The 16,744-nt window shown below is 60.9% G+C and overlaps 2 protein-coding genes across 6 annotated transcripts in view; one reads left to right on the plus strand and one right to left on the minus strand.

The window, feature by feature from the left end:
* The window catches only part of TNXB (tenascin XB), a 55,397-nt gene extending 44,056 nt beyond the window's left edge, over positions 1 to 11,341 (plus strand). For 2 of the 5 annotated variants that reach the window (XM_046004129.1, XM_046004126.1), the window contains 19 exons: positions 623 to 955; positions 2,370 to 2,687; positions 3,068 to 3,418; positions 4,013 to 4,300; positions 4,690 to 4,965; positions 6,158 to 6,445; positions 7,210 to 7,533; positions 7,842 to 8,177; positions 8,467 to 8,589; positions 8,691 to 8,834; positions 8,998 to 9,117; positions 9,219 to 9,362; positions 9,458 to 9,588; positions 9,714 to 9,846; positions 9,942 to 10,093; positions 10,186 to 10,282; positions 10,377 to 10,538; positions 10,618 to 10,781; positions 11,066 to 11,341. In XM_046004129.1, coding sequence (XP_045860085.1) covers positions 623 to 955; positions 2,370 to 2,687; positions 3,068 to 3,418; positions 4,013 to 4,300; positions 4,690 to 4,965; positions 6,158 to 6,445; positions 7,210 to 7,533; positions 7,842 to 8,177; positions 8,467 to 8,589; positions 8,691 to 8,834; positions 8,998 to 9,117; positions 9,219 to 9,362; positions 9,458 to 9,588; positions 9,714 to 9,846; positions 9,942 to 10,093; positions 10,186 to 10,282; positions 10,377 to 10,538; positions 10,618 to 10,781; positions 11,066 to 11,170 — 3,989 coding nt within the window. In that variant the 3' untranslated portion in view covers positions 11,171 to 11,341. The remainder of the gene's footprint in view (positions 1 to 622; positions 956 to 2,369; positions 2,688 to 3,067; positions 3,419 to 4,012; positions 4,301 to 4,689; positions 4,966 to 6,157; positions 6,446 to 7,209; positions 7,534 to 7,841; positions 8,178 to 8,466; positions 8,590 to 8,690; positions 8,835 to 8,997; positions 9,118 to 9,218; positions 9,363 to 9,457; positions 9,589 to 9,713; positions 9,847 to 9,941; positions 10,094 to 10,185; positions 10,283 to 10,376; positions 10,539 to 10,617; positions 10,782 to 11,065) is intronic. The other 3 variants (XM_046004130.1, XM_046004128.1, XM_046004127.1) reach the window with 3 other exon arrangements.
* A 22-nt stretch (positions 11,342 to 11,363) lies between these two features.
* On the minus strand, positions 11,364 to 13,984 carry LOC123941212 (steroid 21-hydroxylase). Its single transcript, XM_046004138.1, has 10 exons — positions 13,707 to 13,984; positions 13,527 to 13,616; positions 13,268 to 13,422; positions 13,083 to 13,178; positions 12,874 to 12,975; positions 12,687 to 12,773; positions 12,340 to 12,540; positions 11,941 to 12,119; positions 11,748 to 11,851; positions 11,364 to 11,657 (listed from the first exon to the last, which is right to left on the minus strand). Exons 1-10 carry the CDS (start codon positions 13,903 to 13,905, stop codon positions 11,392 to 11,394), a joined length of 1,479 nt encoding a protein of 492 aa, XP_045860094.1. The 5' UTR covers positions 13,906 to 13,984; the 3' UTR covers positions 11,364 to 11,391.
* Positions 13,985 to 16,744: the final 2,760 nt, after the last annotated feature.

Consider the following 16,744-nt stretch of genomic DNA (forward strand, 5'->3'; position numbering starts at 1 on the left):
AAACCCGCTTCAAAACCCCTTTTGATGCAGTCACTGCCATTAATACTAATGCCCGTAAGGCAGGCTCTCCCTTCCCTCCAGGGCATGTTCTCAAGCTGCAGCGTGTTCATACAATTCCTGGCTCTTCCTTTGTTTTTGTACATAAGTTACATCATGAGCATGTATTTTGAGGCCGAACAACCTGCATTAATCATCATTTAATGGTTATCTGACACTGGGTGGTGAAAGCATCTTACCACAGTGAATCATCGTCTCAGGGCCATTTGGGTCCCTGACACATTTTGTTGTCATGAATAATCCCACAACAGACTCCCATGGCACAACTTTATCCTGTGTTTTCATAATGTTCTTAAGACGGCTGTCCAATGGGAGGATTGGGTCAACGGAAATGAGTAGTATTTTGGCTCCTACGCACACATCCGAATTGCCTTCTGAACATTTACAGTGCCGGCCAGTCAGTGCATGAGGGGACCGGGGACTGCCTCAGTACCAGCAGGAGTTCCCAGCCCGCTAACCCACAGGTGCTCCTTGGTGGTTTCACAGGGACTGCAGCCCTTTGTCGTCCTACCCACACGAGCGGCAGAGCTGACAACTAAGCCTCCATCCCCATGTCTTCTCTCAGCCCCACAGGACTTTGTGGAGGAGACGCCCAGCCCCACAGAAACCAGCACGGAGGCCCCAGAGCCCCCTGAGGAGCCCCTCCTGGGGGAGCTGATGGTGACGGGATCCTCCCCAGACTCGCTGAGCCTCTCCTGGACCGTCCCCCAGGGCCACTTCAACTCCTTCACTGTCCAGTACAAGGACAGGGACGGGCGGCCCCAGGTGGTGCGTGTCAGGGGTGACGAGAGCGAGGTCACCGTCGGGGGCCTGGAGCCGGGGCGCAGGTACAAGATGCACCTGTACGGCCTGCACGGAGGGCAGCGCCAGGGCCCCGTGTCCACCGTGGGCATCACCGGTGAGTGCGGGTGGGACCCTAGGGAAGCCGACCCTACAGGACCATGGGCATGAAAACATATACTCTAGGCAGCACGTCTCTTTTGCACATCACATGGCCTGGGGATCTCAGTAAAGGGCCCGTTCAGGTGCCACAGGCTGGGGCAGGGGCCAGAGATTCTATGTCCCTGACGCGATGCTGGTGCTGCTGGTCCGAGGACCACACTTTGAGTAGCAAAGCTCCTCAGGACAAAGGAATGGGACGCTTTCTCAGAGTCTGTTGGAGAGAGCTGTCCTGGCATCCCTGATTCCTCCCAGAGGCTCTGCCTCCCTGTAGTTCACTGGAGGCTGGGGGACAAGCCAGAGGGGGCTCCGGATGTAGCGTCCTGACCGACACGTCCAGGCCTCATGGTTTGGGTGCTGTCAGACCTCTGCTTCCCATGGCCCCACAAGACTGGGTAGCCTGAGCCAAGCACTGTGGGAGTTCACTGGGGTGAAGCTGATGGTGGCAGAGAGATAAATTCTTACCGTAATGGGGCTCCCGGGCATGGGGAGATAGGCCGTGAACCAGCAATCAGGCAAAGGGGCATATGCCTGTGACGGGAAGGCCCGGGGCCAGGCCAAGACTGGGCAGCAAGCCTAAGCCAGTCTGCCCGCAGGTGTCCACGAGACAACTGACACCAGAGGTCGGGCAGGTGTTCACTTGGTGACAGCACAAAAGTCAGAGCCACGTCACGACTGGTGGCAAGGCCTGGAGACTAGGTGCATCGTGGTCCATTGGAGGGGCCGAGAGGGTTCTGTGTGAGAGTCTTGAGATGGGGGCAGAGCAGCAGAAGCAGCTCAGGGGCCCGTCCCAGGGTAGAGGGGGCTGTTGCACGGTGAAGCCAAGGCCGACACCATCAGATGTGCAGTGAAAGGCTGCACTAGGAGGCCCCAGTGAGGAATGGACAGGGCAGGGAGGCAGGGAGCCCAGGAGGGACACGGTGACACAGGTGAGAGGCGACGAGGCTGGGGTGGAGCCCAAGCCCAGCTGGTGGGGCCGCAGAGGTGGGGAACCCAGGAGGACCTTAGTTGGACTCTGAGTGTGGTGGCCGCTGGGGACGGAAACAGAGCCAGGAAGACTCCAGATTTCTGGTTGGGGAAGGGAGTTCTGAGCTGTTTGGGAGCAAAGACAGGAACCAAGGGGAGTGAGATGGCAAGGGGACCCCAGTGGAGGGAGGCTCAGGGCACAGTGTGTGGGGAGGTGGGTGCCGGAGAGAGCGGGAGAGGGGCAGGGTGTGCGTAGGGGTAAGATGAGGGTAAGCGGCCAAGCAGGCTGGCATTAATGGACTGGGAAGGTGACACTCTGCTCCTCGTTATCTTATTTTGTAAGACACCCACCGCCGTGCTGACTTGCATGTCCTCACCTGTCCCTGTATGTCTCTGTCCACTTCCAGAATACGAAGCTGTGACCACCGAAGCCCCGTCCACCGCGGCCCCCAAGCCTCCCACCAAGCCCCGCCTGGGGGAGCTGGCCGTGACCGATGCCACCCCCGACTCCCTGCACCTCTCCTGGACCGTCCCCGAGGGCCAGTTTGACCACTTTCTGGTGCAGTACAAGAACGGGGATGGGCAGCCCAAGGCGGTGCGCGTCCCGGGGTATGAGGAGGAGGTCACGGTGTCAGGCCTGCAGCCAGACCACAAGTACAAGATGAACCTGTATGGCTTCCACGGTGGCCAGCGCATGGGCCCAGTCTCTGCCATTGGGGTGACAGGTGAGTGGATGGTGGAAGCCCCAGGACGGGGCCAGTGGGGGGATCTTCCTCTCTCAGGTGATGGGTGAGTGGGGTGCAGGAGGACCCATGCTCGAAACTGAGCCATGGTGCTTTTTGTGCCCCCCCTCCGGGGGCTTCCTGAGGACAGAGGGTTCCTCCTGTGCAGAGAGGGGCCTCTGGGAGCTGTGCTGCTGACTGGCCAGGCTCCCAGGCATGTTTATGAGATGTCGGCAGAGTGAACCCACCCAGCCCCAAGGGTGGCCTTCGCTGAGCTAAATTTGGGGGGCCCTGGCCATGGTCACAGCTTCTCCATCCTTCTCCTAACACCTGAGGCCGTCTCCTGGGACTCTCTGCCTCACCTGCTCTGTTTCTGTCCTCAGCCGCAGAGGAAGAGACCCCAGCGCTCCCCGAGGTGGAGGAGACACCCAGCCCCAGAGAACCCAGCACGGAAGCCCCAGAGCCCCCCGAGGAGCCCCTCCTGGGGGAGCTGATGGTGACAGGATCCTCCCCAGACTCGCTGAGCCTCTCCTGGACCATCCCCCAGGGCCACTTCGACTCCTTCACTGTCCAGTACAAGGACGGGGACGGGAGGCCCCAGGTGGTGCGTGTCAGGGGTGACGAGAGCGAGGTCACCGTCGGGGGCCTGGAGCCGGGGCGCAGGTACAAGATGCATCTGTACGGCCTGCACGGGGGGCAGCGCCAGGGCCCCGTGTCCACTGTGGGCATCACTGGTGAGTGTGGGCAGGGACCCTGTCCCCAAGGTCTCCTGTTTTCTCTTGTATCCCCCCTTTGGATCTCAGCACCTCAGAGATGGTCCTTTAAGTCTTCTCCTTTCTCTTATGACGCTAATGATCCTCGTCATCCCTTAGTTGAGTGAGGATGGTGGAGACGGCGTTCTCCGTCGGTTGGCGTGTACCCTGTGCTTCATAAATTGCACTTGTCTTCTTGATCTTGCTTCCTTCTTCATATATGCCTCCTCAGGCTCCCGGCGTATTTTACTGACTCAGAATGCAGCTGCAGGACCAGATTCTCTGGTTTGATTCCTGCTCTAGACGAACTGATTGTATGAATTCATGAACATTTCTTAACTTCTCTGTGCCTCAAATCCACATAGAATGGGGTTGCTAATGGTAATGGCATCTCCTTCGTATGTTGTGTGAGGATACGTGTGCCGCTGTGTGAGCTGCTTACAGCCATGCCTGGGACACATTAAACATGTTAGAAGAGCTTGCTACAAAATGTTTATTTCATAGCCTGGGGAAAGCACTCCCTCTCTTTCCAAGAGTCCTGCCTTTGGCCCCTCAGCCTCCTCTGCTCTGTTCCAGGCTCCCTGCCCACAGAGCCCCCTGTGGCACCCCACCTGGGGGAGCTGGCTGTGGCAGCCGTGACCTCCGACACAGTGAGCCTCTCGTGGACAGTGGCCCAGGGTCTCTTCGACTCCTTCCTGGTCCAGTACAAGGATGTGCAGGGGCAGCCCCAGGCGGTGCCTGTGGGCGGACACCTCCGGGAGATCACAGTATCGGGCCTGGATCCGGCCCGCAAGTACAAGTTCCTGCTCTTCGGCCTCCGGGATGGGAAACGCCATGGCCCAGTGTCTGCAGAGGCAAAGACAAGTGAGTGAGGGCTGGAGGCTGGAGGCTACCTTTGGCACTAGAGCCTCCTGAGTGCGCTTTCGCCCCCTTGTGCTGACAGTTAGAATTTCCTGTTACCGTGCTCCACACTCCAAACCTCAGGGCTTGTGGACCTGCTTATTTCCAGGTCCAGAGCACCCCGCTTATGCCTCCTTCTCATCCTTCTCCCTCCTCTTCTTCCATCCTGAGGGACGCTGCTTTCTTCCCTGGCTCATCTTATCATCCCTCTGCTGTCCCACTTCCTGCCATGTGGCCTAGCCACCCCCTCCCAGCTCCCAGAACCAGCTCCCAGAGCCCTTGCACCCTGGGGAAGCTCTGCCAGCTTCTGTCACCATTTCTGTCACTCTCCATACACCTCTCTCTCTTCTCAGTCTCAGACATGAAATCTCCCCGCCTCGGGGAGCTGACAGTGACAAACGTGACCCCAGACTCCATGACCCTCTCCTGGGCGGTCCCTGAAGGTGAATTTGACTCCTTCGTGGTCCAGTACAAGGACAGGGACGGGCAGCCTCGCATGGTGCCCGTGGCCGCAGACCAGCGCGAGGTCACCGTCCCCGGCCTGGAGCCCGGCCGGAAGTACAAGTTCCTGCTCTACGGGCTGGCAGGCAGGAAGCGCCTGGGCCCCATCTCTGCCGATGGCACCACAGGTGAGCCCCCGCACTGCACCCCAGCTTTTCTAGAACTGCCTTCTTTTGTGCCCCCAGAGCCGACCCCCTACTGACCTATCCATGCCTCTGGCCTTTATTCTCCTACCTTCAGCCTTTGCCGCAGCAAAAACAAATATTTACTGAGTCTCGGTCATGTGCCAGACACTTTCCTAAGCATGTTATAGGCATTATTCCCTTCATTCACTGACTGCTGATGTCATAAAAAGAATGTAGTCTTTGGAGCCAGGCAGACCTGTGTTCAAATTCCAATTGCTGGTGGTGTGGCCATGGACAGCCACTTCCTTCCCTTGAACCTGCGTAGGCATAATACGGATTGGCACTCCATAAATGTTCCCGTCCTCTTGCCTCTGTCCTAGCTGAGGCAGGAGGTGGAAAATATGGAAGGGTTTGGCTGCAGAAAGACTATGGAAAAATCTGGTGTCATTGTGCCCATTACTCAGCACCCTGAGGAAAGGGTGGAGGTGGGTCACTGACCCTTACCCTACTCCCAGGACCGTGAGTCACCCTGGCCAGATGGGGATGGAGCACATGGTCAGTTGGGGCCTGGTACCCTGAGACTGCCTAATTCTCTTCCCTACCCCCCACTGTGGGGAGTGGATATAGGCTTCTCTGACCCCATCAGCCAGCACCCATCCCCATCGGGGCAGGCTCTTCTGCATTCTGCCCTCCATTCTCCCAGCGCTGCCCTAACCCACTGCCCTGGTCCAGGGGTGGTAGTGCAGGGCTGGGCAACTAGGTAGAAGGATGACCCAGGCTGATAGCAAGGGAGGGGGAGGTCATGGCCAAGCTCTGGGAGCCCATCAGCTTGGCTGGCTGCCAGCCCAGCTCTTAGGGTTTAGGGGTGTCTCCCTGACAACCCAGATATACTCTGGGAACCTCTCTGGGCTCCGGCCACATCCCTGCTCAGGGGGCCAGGGAGAAACTGAGGCCCTTCTCTACACCCCCAGGGGCCCTATGTCACAAGGTGATCTTTTATGCATTTACTGCACCTTGGTCACAGCAGGGAGGGAGTGGGGGCAGGAAGGAGTGAGGGCAGTGGCCTCCAGAGGAGAGATGGAGCTGCTCGCTGTCCTTCCTTTGGGCAGATCTAAGCCACACTGCAGGGACCCTCTCCTAAGGGCTGCAGTAGAGGTAGCTCTTGATGGAGTTTCTCCTCCCGCTCTCTCCACAGCTCCCCTGGAGAAGGAGCGGCAGCGCCCACCCCGCCTCGGGGAGCTGACAGTGACAGATGGGACCCCAGACTCCATGCGCCTCTCATGGACGGTGGCCCAGGGCACCTTTGATTCCTTTGTGGTCCAGTATAGGGACCCAGCTGGGCAGCCCCAGGCAGTGCCTGCAGCCAAAGACCAGCGGGAAGTCACCATAGAGGGTCTAGAGCCCGGCAGGAAATACAAGTTTCTGCTGTATGGGCTCCACAGGGGACAGCGCCTGGGCCCCATCTCTGTCCTGGGAGTGACAGGTGAGCGGAAGGTCGAAGGGACTGACTGGCAGGAGTGGGCCTGGGGCATAAGGAGGCCTGCCCAAAGCTCGGGAGGGAGGGAAGTGCGGTGGGGCCAGCTCGGACGGTAGCCAAGGAGTCTGTGGAGGTAGGCGCAGGGCAGGCGCAGGAAAGGCCCCGGCAATGGCCCCCAGCCTCCCGACACCCCCCCGCCGCCCCATGCTGACAGCTGTTCCCCGTAGTCCCTCTCCTGAGGCAGCTCTTACCGGACAGAGGCAAACCCCCTCCCGAGAATGAGTCAGGAGCCTTTTCTCTCAAGTGGAAAATAACTGGAGAAGGACATAGGCGAGAGGCGCTGACAGAGCAGGCTCCTCCCTGGCACGGGCTGACACCCCGCTCAGCTCAGCGGGATGCAGCGCGTGGGCCCTTCTCTGTCCTCAGCTCTTCTGCAGAGGCCACGTGCCCGAGCTCAAGGAGTGACCAGCAGCACAGGCACCCGGGGGCGGGGGGGGGGGTGGCAGGCTGCACACACACCTTCTGGGGTGGGGGCGGTGCGAGAGGGTGCGGAGGTGGAGAAGGGGAAGCAAGGGCAGGACTCGACACAGCAAACCCTCCCACAGAGGGGGGATGAGGCCACAGTGCTGGCACTCACAGGGGCCCAGCGGTAGCTGGACTCAGTGCCACTGCAGGGAATGGCAGGTTCGCGAGAAGGAAGATGGCCGAAGAGCCTCGGTCACCACCACCACCCCCCCGCTCAGCTTCTCCCCTGGGCTTCTCCCATGCAGCCCGGGAAGTGGACGCACCAGGCTCCTGGCACCCCGCCACAGAGGCCCCTGAGCCCCCTGCAGGGCCCCAGCTGCAGACACTGGCAGTGAGCGACATAACCCCAGACTCTCTGCGCCTCTCGTGGAGTGTGGCCCAGGGCCCCTTTGACTCCTTCGTGGTCCAATATCAGGACACAGATGGGCAGCCCCAGGCCTTGCTCGTGGATGGCAACCAGAACAAGGTGCAAGTGTCAGGCCTGGAGCCCAGCACCTCCTACACCTTCTTCCTCTACGGCCTCCACGAAGGGAAGCGCCTGGGGCCTGTCTCCGCTGAGGGCACCACAGGTATGACCAGGCCAGGGCCCTCCACCGAGGCCTCCCCCACATCTGGTCTGGGACCGGCAGGGCTGATGGGGTGCCCAGGCACGGTGACTGTAGCGACAGAACGCGAGGAGGGCTCTGCAGAGGGGGGAAGGGTGCGCTGACAGCTCCTGCTCTACACACACATGCTCACTACGGGTCCCGCCTGGGACGCTTGCCCCTCATTAGCTCCGTTCACAGATGACAAACTCAGGGCGGGCCTGGGACAGAGCCAGAGCCCCACCCCAGGCCACCCAGGCTGTGTGTTTCTGTCCCCCACCCACTCTGTGCAGGGCCTGCTCCTGCTGGCCTGACCTCCGGGGAGCCAGGGCCCCGCCTGTCCCAGCTGTCAGTGACCGATGTGACCACCAGTTCCCTGCGGCTCAACTGGGAGGCCCCCTCAGAGGCCTTTGACTCCTTCCTGCTCCGCTTCGGGGTACCATCACCAAGTACCCTGGAGCAGCACCCACGTCCCCTGCAGCAGCGGGAGCTGACAGTGCCAGGGTCACGGCGCTCAGCTGTGCTCCGGGACCTGCGCCCAGGGACCCTGTACAGCCTGACATTGTATGGGCTGCGGGGGCCCCATAAGGCCGACAGCGTCCAGGGCACAGCCCGCACCCTCAGCCCAGGTAAGGCCCTGCAGGGGGCACCTTCCTGTGCTGCCCTGAAGTGAGGGGTCTGTACTTCGTAGGGCGGGACCTCGTGTCTCAGCCAGCTGCGGGGGGTGGGGGGGGGCGCTTGGAGGGTGGTGGGGGCAGGAGGAGTCTACAGAGACATTCTCTCCTGGATCTAGAGGAGAGGGGTAGGTGAGCAGGGCTGGAGCCACCGGAGCCCAGAAAGAGGCAGGGGTAGGGATCCTGGGTCAGGAGCCTTGCTGCCGTGTGCCCTCACGACCGTCTCAACACACCCTCCCTGCAGTTCTGGAAAGCCCCCGTGACCTCCAGTTCAGCGAAATTGGGGAAACCTCGGCGCAGGTCAGCTGGACACCTCCAGCATCCAGAGTGGACAGTTTCAAAGTTTCCTACCAGCTGACAGATGCAGGTGACACCCTTTTGCCCATGTCCTCATTTGCCCTCATCTCTCCTGCTCCACTCACTCTGCTCACTTCCCGGGGCACACTCCTGAGGCGAGTGTGTTTTCAGGGGAGCCACAGAGTGTGCAGGTGGATGGCCGAGCGTGGACCCAGAAACTCAAGGGGCTGATCCCAGGCTCTCACTATGAGGTGACCGTGGTCTCTGTCCGTGGCTTTGAGGAGAGTGAGCCTCTCACAGGCTTCCTCACCACAGGTAAGGTGGACGAGGCCCCGGCAGGAGGTAGGGGGAGAATGAATGGGGAGGGGGAAGGTGTGAGAGGCTCCGACCGTGGACCAGGGGCCAGTGGAGCTTGGGCGCGGCGGGGGGGGTGGAGCGGGGGCCAGGGAACAGCTCTGAGCCCCCTCCCTTCTTCCAGTTCCTGACGGCCCCACCCAGCTCCGAGCACTGAACTTGACGGAGGGATCCGCTCTGCTGCACTGGAAGCCCCCCCAGAACCCTGTGGACAAGTATAAAGTCCGGGTCACAGCCTCAGGGGGTGAGTGGGCCTGAGGCCTCTGGGGGGACTTGTTCGGGGAGGGGAGAGGGGGTCTGGCAGGGCACAAAGGGGGCAGATGCTGATGCGCAGCCCACTGCCAGCCCCTTCACTACAGGGCTCGGCCCCCGGCAGTGCTGTGGAGTACCCTCTGAGTGGCCTCGAGCTCCATACCAACTACACGGCAACCGTGCGTGGTCTTCGGGGCCCCAATCTCACCGCCCCGGCCAGCGTCACCTTCACTACAGGTGCGGCTTGGAGCTGTGCGAGGCAGGGAAGGGGAGGTTCAAAGGAGCTAGGATGGACCTCGTCTCCATCTTCTCTTCCCACTTTCCCTTCGCAGGGCTGGAGGCCCCCCAGGACTTGGAGGCCAAGGAAGTGACCCCACGCACAGCCCTGCTCATTTGGACTGAACCCCAAGTCCTGCCGACTGGCTACCTGCTCAGTTTCAACACCCCTGGTGAACAGACCCAGGTGCCCCCATCCCTCCCTCACTGGCCAACTCCCCTCCCAGCTTCCATTCCAGGAGGTGCTGCCCCATCCTCTGGCCTTCCCAGCGGGACTCCCTGTCCCCTGACCTGCTCCTTGTCTGTCCACAGGAGATCCTGCTCCCAGGAGGGGTCACCTCGCACCGGCTGCTGGGCCTCTTTCCCTCCACCCCCTACAGTGTGTGGCTCCGGGCTATGTGGGGCGAGAGCCTCACACCGCCGGTGTCCACCTCCTTCACCACTGGTATTTGGGCCCAGGGACCTATGGCCAGGGGCTGAACAGGCAGCAGGGGTCTGGGGTTTAGCAAAAGGACCAGCCCCTCATTCTCCTCTCCCCAGGTGGACTTCCAATCCCCTTTCCTCGGGACTGTGGGGAAGAGATACAGAACGGAGCCAGCACCTCGAGGGCCACCACCATCTTCCTGAATGGCAACCGCGAGCGGCCCCTGGATGTGTTCTGTGACATGGAGACCGATGGGGGCGGCTGGCTGGTGGGTGGAACACGGGAGCCCGGGGGTCTGCCCGGGGAAGGGGCTGCCGTGCCAGGAGCCATAAGCCAATGGTGCCTCCGCCTGCTTCTCAGGTGTTCCAGCGTCGCATGGATGGACAGACAGACTTCTGGAGGGACTGGGAGGACTACGCCCATGGCTTTGGCAACGTCTCTGGGGAGTTCTGGCTGGGTCAGTGCCCCGCAGGACTCCAGGGCCAGGGAAGGGACGGCGACCCCGTGGACACCAGGACCCTGATGAGAGCACTGTCCCTCCCTCCCCGCAGGCAATGAGGCCCTGCACAGCCTGACGGCAGCGGGCGACTACTCCATGCGCGTGGACCTGCGGGCCGGGGACGAGGCCGTGTTCGCACAGTATGACTCCTTCCGGGTGGACTCAGCGGCGGACCACTACCGCCTTCATCTGGACGGCTACCATGGCACGGCAGGTCAGGCCTGGGCCTGGGAGCGGGGCAGGCTGGCACAGAGGCTGGGGCGGCCCTCACTGTTCCTCTCACACCTGGCCAGGGGACTCCATGAGCTACCACAGTGGCAGTGTCTTTTCTGCCCGGGATCGAGACCCCAACAACCTGCTCATCTCCTGCGCTGTCTCGTACCGCGGGGCCTGGTGGTATAAGAACTGCCACTATGCCAACCTCAACGGGCTCTACGGGAGCACTGTGGACCACCAGGTGAGGGGCCGGGAGTGGGGGACCCTGCTGGGCTGTGAGGGCAGGCTCGGGCCCTCACCTGTGAAGTGGGACAATAATGCCAATCTCACCAAGGGATCTTGAGGGAGATTTATTGGACGTAAAGGTCCAGCTCAGATGAAGCCTCAGGGCCTTGGCAGTCGAGGATCCTGGAGTGGGGGAGGTGGTAGGGCGGCTGCCTTCTGGGAACCGTCTCCGCAGAGGGTCAGGGGTGGGAGCAGAGGGCATGTGTGCCTTTGACTCTGTGTCGACATCTCCTCTCCCAGGGGGTGAGCTGGTACTACTGGAAGGGCTTTGAGTTCTCTGTGCCCTTCACGGAAATGAAGCTGAGACCAAGAAGCTACCGGCCCCCAGCGGCCCAGAGAGGCTGACCACCGCTCACCTCTCCGGCGCCCCAGAATGACTGCCGAGCACTGAGGGGTTGCGCTGAGAGAAGAGCCAGGGGCCACCGTCACCACCCAGCCACCAGAGGGAGCCTTCTCCATCTGCGATCTCACAGCACCATGTTTACAGGGGGGAGGGCAGGGGTTTGTACGGGAATAATAAAAGGAGAAACTGAGGCGCGTGTATGACCAGCATGCATTCTATCCTGTCATGGGTGCTGGTCCAGCACCCGGGCCCCCGCCCCCCGGGGCTGCAGCTGCACCTGGAAAGGCCGCATGGTGAGGTTGACGCCACAGCGGGCCCGGGGCTGCAGGGAGGGCAGGGTGCCCCCTGGTGGCAGCAGCGTGAAGGCCCGGAGCAGCCGTGCCAGCACCACGAAGAGCTCTAGGCGCGCCAGCGGCTCCCCAAGGCACACGCGTGCCCCGCAGCCGAAGGCCAGCACTCTGGGGCTGGCGCCGGGGGCCAGGAAGCGATCTGTGAGCAGAAGGACAGACCCGGGGTTCTGTAGCCGCAGGGCCGGGCCCCTGCCGCCCCCACGCCGCAGGCACCCTCCCAGCCACGCACCGGGCCAGAACTCTTGGGGTCGCTCCCAGACTGTCTCATCTAAGTGGGCGCCTTGCAGGTTGGGGATGACGACCATGTCCTCAGGGATGTCATAGCCCAAGATGCTGAGGGGAAGGTGGAGTCAGAGGCTGGCCAGCACATCCCCCACTTCCACCCGTTTCAGTCCCACTCATCCCTAGCTCTCAGGAGTCACCTGCTGGGCCGCGTGGTGCGGTGTGGCAAGGCCAGGGGCACGGCCGGCCGCAGGCGCAGCACCTCCGCGATGGTGGCCGTGAGCAAGGGCAGCCGGGCGGGGTCTCTGTATGGGACTTGGGAGCCTGAAGCTTCCGGACCCAGCTCACGATCCAGCTCTTCCTGCAGTCGCTGCTGAACCTGGGAAATGGGAGCAAGCCTGGTGTCTGGGGCTGGAACCCTGAGCCTGCTGACCCAGAGCTACCCTACCTCCTGGCCTGCAGCTGCCCCCTGCAGCAACCTGCCCCCCCCCCCCAGCCTCCATGCGGATCAGCAGAAGCCACCGCTGGGTGAACACAGGCCATGGGGGGTGCAGTGAGCTGAGGTCCTGGGGCCTGGCCAGGCTGCCCCCAGGGTGCACCTCAGGGTGGTGAAGCAAGAACGCCACAGCCCAGGAGAGGGTGGTCGCCGTGGTTTCAGTGCCACCAATGAACAGGTCCACCACAGACATATGCACATGTCCTTCAAGGAGCTGTCCGTGGCTCTCTTCTGCTGTTGGCTTCCCCAGTCTTTGGAGCATATAGTCAGTCAGGTCCCTCCACTGGCCTGCCACCATGCTCTCCTGTGGAGGAGAGGAGGGTCCAGCCTCAGCTCTCAGGGGAGCCACAGGTCCGGTACAGTGAGATGCTGGAGACCCTGCCCAGCTCTGGGGCAGGAGGCTCCCTGGCTGTGCGCCATGGGGGCCCCAGGGACACGCAGTGTTCCCACCTTGTGCTGCCTCAGCTGCTTCTCCACCATGTGGTCCCTGTTCTCCAAGGCCTGCTTCAGCCTCCAGAGGCCTGGGTTGGGGAAGAACTAGGGCGGGGAGCAGGAGAGTGTAGCCACTGGCAAGGAAGCCTTTTCCCCCAGCCCCTCTCTCTCCCAGGACTCAAGGAGTCTGGCTGCACCTCCTCACCCTGAGAAAGGGAATGATGTCCAAAATTTGGATGGACCAGTGCTCCCAGGTTTTCATCAAGTCTTGGACACAGTCATGAACGGCATGTACCAAGGCGTCCTCCTGCCCACCCCGCCCAAAGAGGGAATCCTTTCAGTTCAGGACCAGAGAGAGAGTCAGGGAGGGGCTAAGGAAGGGCACCAGCATAGGGAGGGCAAGAGAACCTTGACCTTGTCTCCGAAGGTGAGGTGACAGATGATGGTGCAGGTGAGGAAAGAGAACTCCTCCTGTATGGCCACAGGGGTGCCAGCCCGGGCTCGCATGCGCTGCGGAGAAGGACAAGAAGCTACACAGGCCCGGGAGCTGCCGGGAGAGCTGAAGCTGCCCTGGGGCGACTGTGGGCATCCAACCTCACCTCACAGAACTCCTGGGTCAGCTGCTCCACCAGCGGCTCCATGGAGTTTCGGAGGCCCAGCAGCAGGGCTGAGCGGGTGAGCTTCTTGTGAGCCTTCCAGAGCAGGGAGTAGTCCCCGAGGGAGAGGTCCGGGAAGTGCTGAGACACCAGCTGATCTGCAAGTAGGAGAAGGGTTGGGCAGCCTGAGGAAGCCACGGGCCTGACATCCCCTGCCTCCACCAGCCCATGTCTTCCCTCGAGACCGGCCCTGAACACTTACAGGACGCTGTCTGGGGTCTGCCGGCGAAGTCCACCCACTTCCTGATCATGGCTTCCTCGATGGTCCTCTTGGAGTTCAGCACCACCACATCTGGGGGATGGCCAAAGCAGGATGTCAGCAAGGAGGGGACCCCGCTTCTCCCCCCCTCGCCCCGTGGTGGAGGGGATGGAGCCAATGCACCTCGCAGCCCAAGGCGGAGCCTGTAGATAGGCCCCAGTTTCTGGGTCAGACCCAGCAGGTAGAGGGGAAGGTTGGGCTGCAGCAGGTGCAGGAAGCCTGGCACGAGAGGCGGGAGGTGGAGGCTGCGGAACTTCCACTTGTCCCACAGCAGGCGGGCACCAACCAGCAGGGTCAGCAGCAGCAGCCCGAGGAGGAGCATGGCCGGAGCCCCGAGCGAAGGCCCTGGCAGGACCACTTATAGTGTTGGAGGCCCCCCATCCATCTTGCTGCTCGGGCTGCACTGGGGCCTCCTTTGACTCCCCCCGGGGCCCTGCCCACTGTCCTGCCCACAGATCCTGGAAGGGCACAGTCTGCCTGGCCTTGGGGAGTCCACATGTCAAAGAATCGGCCTTTCATCCATCAAGAAGAAAGGAAAGGGGATGCGACCCTGACCTTTCTCCCACAGCCGGAATCGGCTTCCTGGCTCCACATCAACCAGGCAGTCTGAGCCCTCTCCCACTGCCACCCCACCTTGGACCACCTTCCTGCTTTACCTCAGAGAGACAATAGCCATCCCTGCCTCACCAGCCATCAGATGAAAAGGGGCCTGCGTGTTTTTCTTTCACCTTGCAGATAGGGTGACCGTATGGCCAGGTCTTTTAGGACCACCCCAGTTTATACCTGTAGTTCCAGTATAACAATTAACCGTGCCCCATTTCCATCTCAAAAGTTGAAGAAGATGAAGAGCTCTATGCCCCCTCCCCCAGTTTGGGGGCTCTACTATACTTGATACACTCTTCAGTTGCAAGAGAAAGGGACCAACCCAAGCTGGCTTGAGCCAAAAAGAATTACTGTACAAATATGGGGGCATCTCAGAGAACTGAAGAGAGCAGGAGAGGGGGGTTCCTTGGAAGCTAGGGACAGGGGGACGCCACAGCTGCAGCAAGGGGCCAGGTCCTCACTCTTGGCTCCTCCCTCCTCCAAGTCCACCGCCTGCCCTTTCCTCTCATGGCTGTTTGCGCTCCCAGTTGCAGGTGGGATGGGACTGCCTCCAGGGTCAGAGTCCACCGGTTACAGGCCCAGCCCCAGCTCAAGAGAGAATTCCCGCCACGACTGAAAGTTCCCCCCATTGATGCCAAAGTCCCCAGGAAGGGGCCGGAGAGCCACAGCTGGGATTAGGAGGTCCAGCCCTATCCTGGGAGCTGTTGCCATAATGGGTTGGGTCCCACTGGACCAGGTGGGGTGATCAGGAACCAGTTTAATGGGTCCCAGGAGGCAGATGAGAGGCTCAAAGGTGGGGGGCAGGGCTTGCCGAGAGACCACGCCAAAGAGGTGAGAGTGCTCAGGGAGAAGTCAGGGCTGCCTAGGAGTGGGAGTGAGGGATCAGAGGCCCTAAGGCCCACATCATCCCCAATTCCCTATCCCTGGGTCTATAAACTGATCCCTGCACCTGAGAGCGGTTAGGCCACTCCCAGAGCGCACAGGCTTTGTGGCTGGAGGCCCTGAATCCAGAAACTGGCTGTGCCACCCACCAGCTTGAGGCAGTAACTGTTAGGGGTCGTGGGTGGAGAGGCTCTGGCTCAGCCTGCATCCACACCCAGGGCTGAGAGGGAGAAAGTAGCGGCGGCATTTCAAGGAACAGGCAGTCACCGCTGCCCCTGCCTCAGGGTTGACCTCCCAAACCGTGGCTGTCTTGCCACAACTGCAGCTGAGTCCCTGGCTCTCATAAATAAATGGCTTTCTGCCACCCCATGCTGACCAGCTTTGGGGACAGAGATGTGATGGGCAGCCACAGGGCCATGGGGACGACAGCCCTGGGGAGCTTTGGAGACAGAACCTCTCAGAGCTGCAGGGCATCAGAGGGGGCTCCACTGGAAAGAACAGTGACCTGGAAAACTGGCCTGATTGTGAATAGACCTTCATCAACTGACCTGGTTCCCTTGCCAGCCCCAGCTCTTCCACCCCACCTCCAAAACCCAATCTCAGACACGATGGAATTATATGCAGTGCCCACAAATGGGCTCTGTCCTGCCCCTGGCCTCTGGGTCTTTCCTATTCTCCATCGTCTGCTCAAATGCGCTCACCTATCCCCTCTCTCTGCGTGATGCCTCAACTTTCAGAACCCACATTAGAGGTCACCTCCAGGAAGCCCTTGCCTTCTGCCCCCAGATTGGATCAGGTGCCCCAACTACATGCCCCACAGGACCAGGCAGCTCTTGAACATCCCACATTTCAAGGATGGGGACCTGGCATAGGGCATGGCCTGGAGGGAGAGCCCCAAAATTGCAGCTACCCGATCGGACTCCGCTTCCATCAACCCCGCTCTCGGCCCATTTCTCTAGTTGGATTTCTTTTTTTTTTTTTTTTTAAATACTTTATTTTATTTATTTGTCAGAGAGAAGGAGAGAGAGAGAGAGCACACAGGCAGGCAGAGGTGGAGAGAGAAGCAGGCTCCCTGCCGAGCAAGGAGGCCATTTGGGACTCGATCCCAGGACCCTGGGATCATGACCCGAGCTGAAGGCAGCGGCTTAACCCACTGAGCCACCCAGGCGTCCCTCTAGTTGGATTTCTAATCAGCCCTGAAGACCCAAGGGGTGCCACCAAATGGGGGAGAGTGAGGCAGGCAGGTGGGGAGACTGCGGACTCAGTGTATTAACTGAGTTAGAGCTGCGTACTCTGTATTAACACCCAGACCAAAGTCACTGCACAACTCCAGGAAGTTCCCTAACCACTGGTAAGGAGATCAAGTGTCAACCATCTGCTTTCAAGAAACCAGATGTCAGCTATAAGCAGGAGACCCCAGAACTCACAGCTGCACAAGGGCAGAGCAGGAAACATGTGGCCGACAGCCACTCGTGAGGTAGAAGGGCAGTGGCATTAGGCTGAGCTCGAGCAGCGTCTGAGGCCACAGGGACTGGTGACGGCCTGGCTGTGGAGGAAGGCCTCTCTGTGGCGCCAGACCCTTAGGGTGCAGGCTGCAGGGGTCCCAAGTCTGCTCAGCGTGCTTTGCAGATGGACTGAGCTCCCAGGGAATGATCTGGGAGTGACAACCCCAAGGG

This window comes from Meles meles, chromosome 5 (genome assembly GCF_922984935.1).
Source record: "Meles meles chromosome 5, mMelMel3.1 paternal haplotype, whole genome shotgun sequence".
Taxonomy (NCBI): domain Eukaryota; kingdom Metazoa; phylum Chordata; class Mammalia; order Carnivora; family Mustelidae; genus Meles; species Meles meles.

What these genes read in the sequence shown, in the direction of transcription:
- LOC123941212 (XM_046004138.1), bottom strand. Translation starts at nt 13,905, where the DNA reads ATGCTCCTCCTCGGGCTGCTGCTGCTGACCCTGCTGGTTGGTGCCCGC. An exon ending in AGCAGCTGAGGCAGCACAAG is followed by an intron (nt 12,541 to 12,686) that starts GTGGGAACACTG and finishes TCTCCTCCACAG; the next exon opens with GAGAGCATGGTGGCAGGCCA. An exon ending in TCTTGCTTCACCACCCTGAG is followed by an intron (nt 12,120 to 12,339) that starts GTGCACCCTGGG and finishes CCCATTTCCCAG; the next exon opens with GTTCAGCAGCGACTGCAGGA.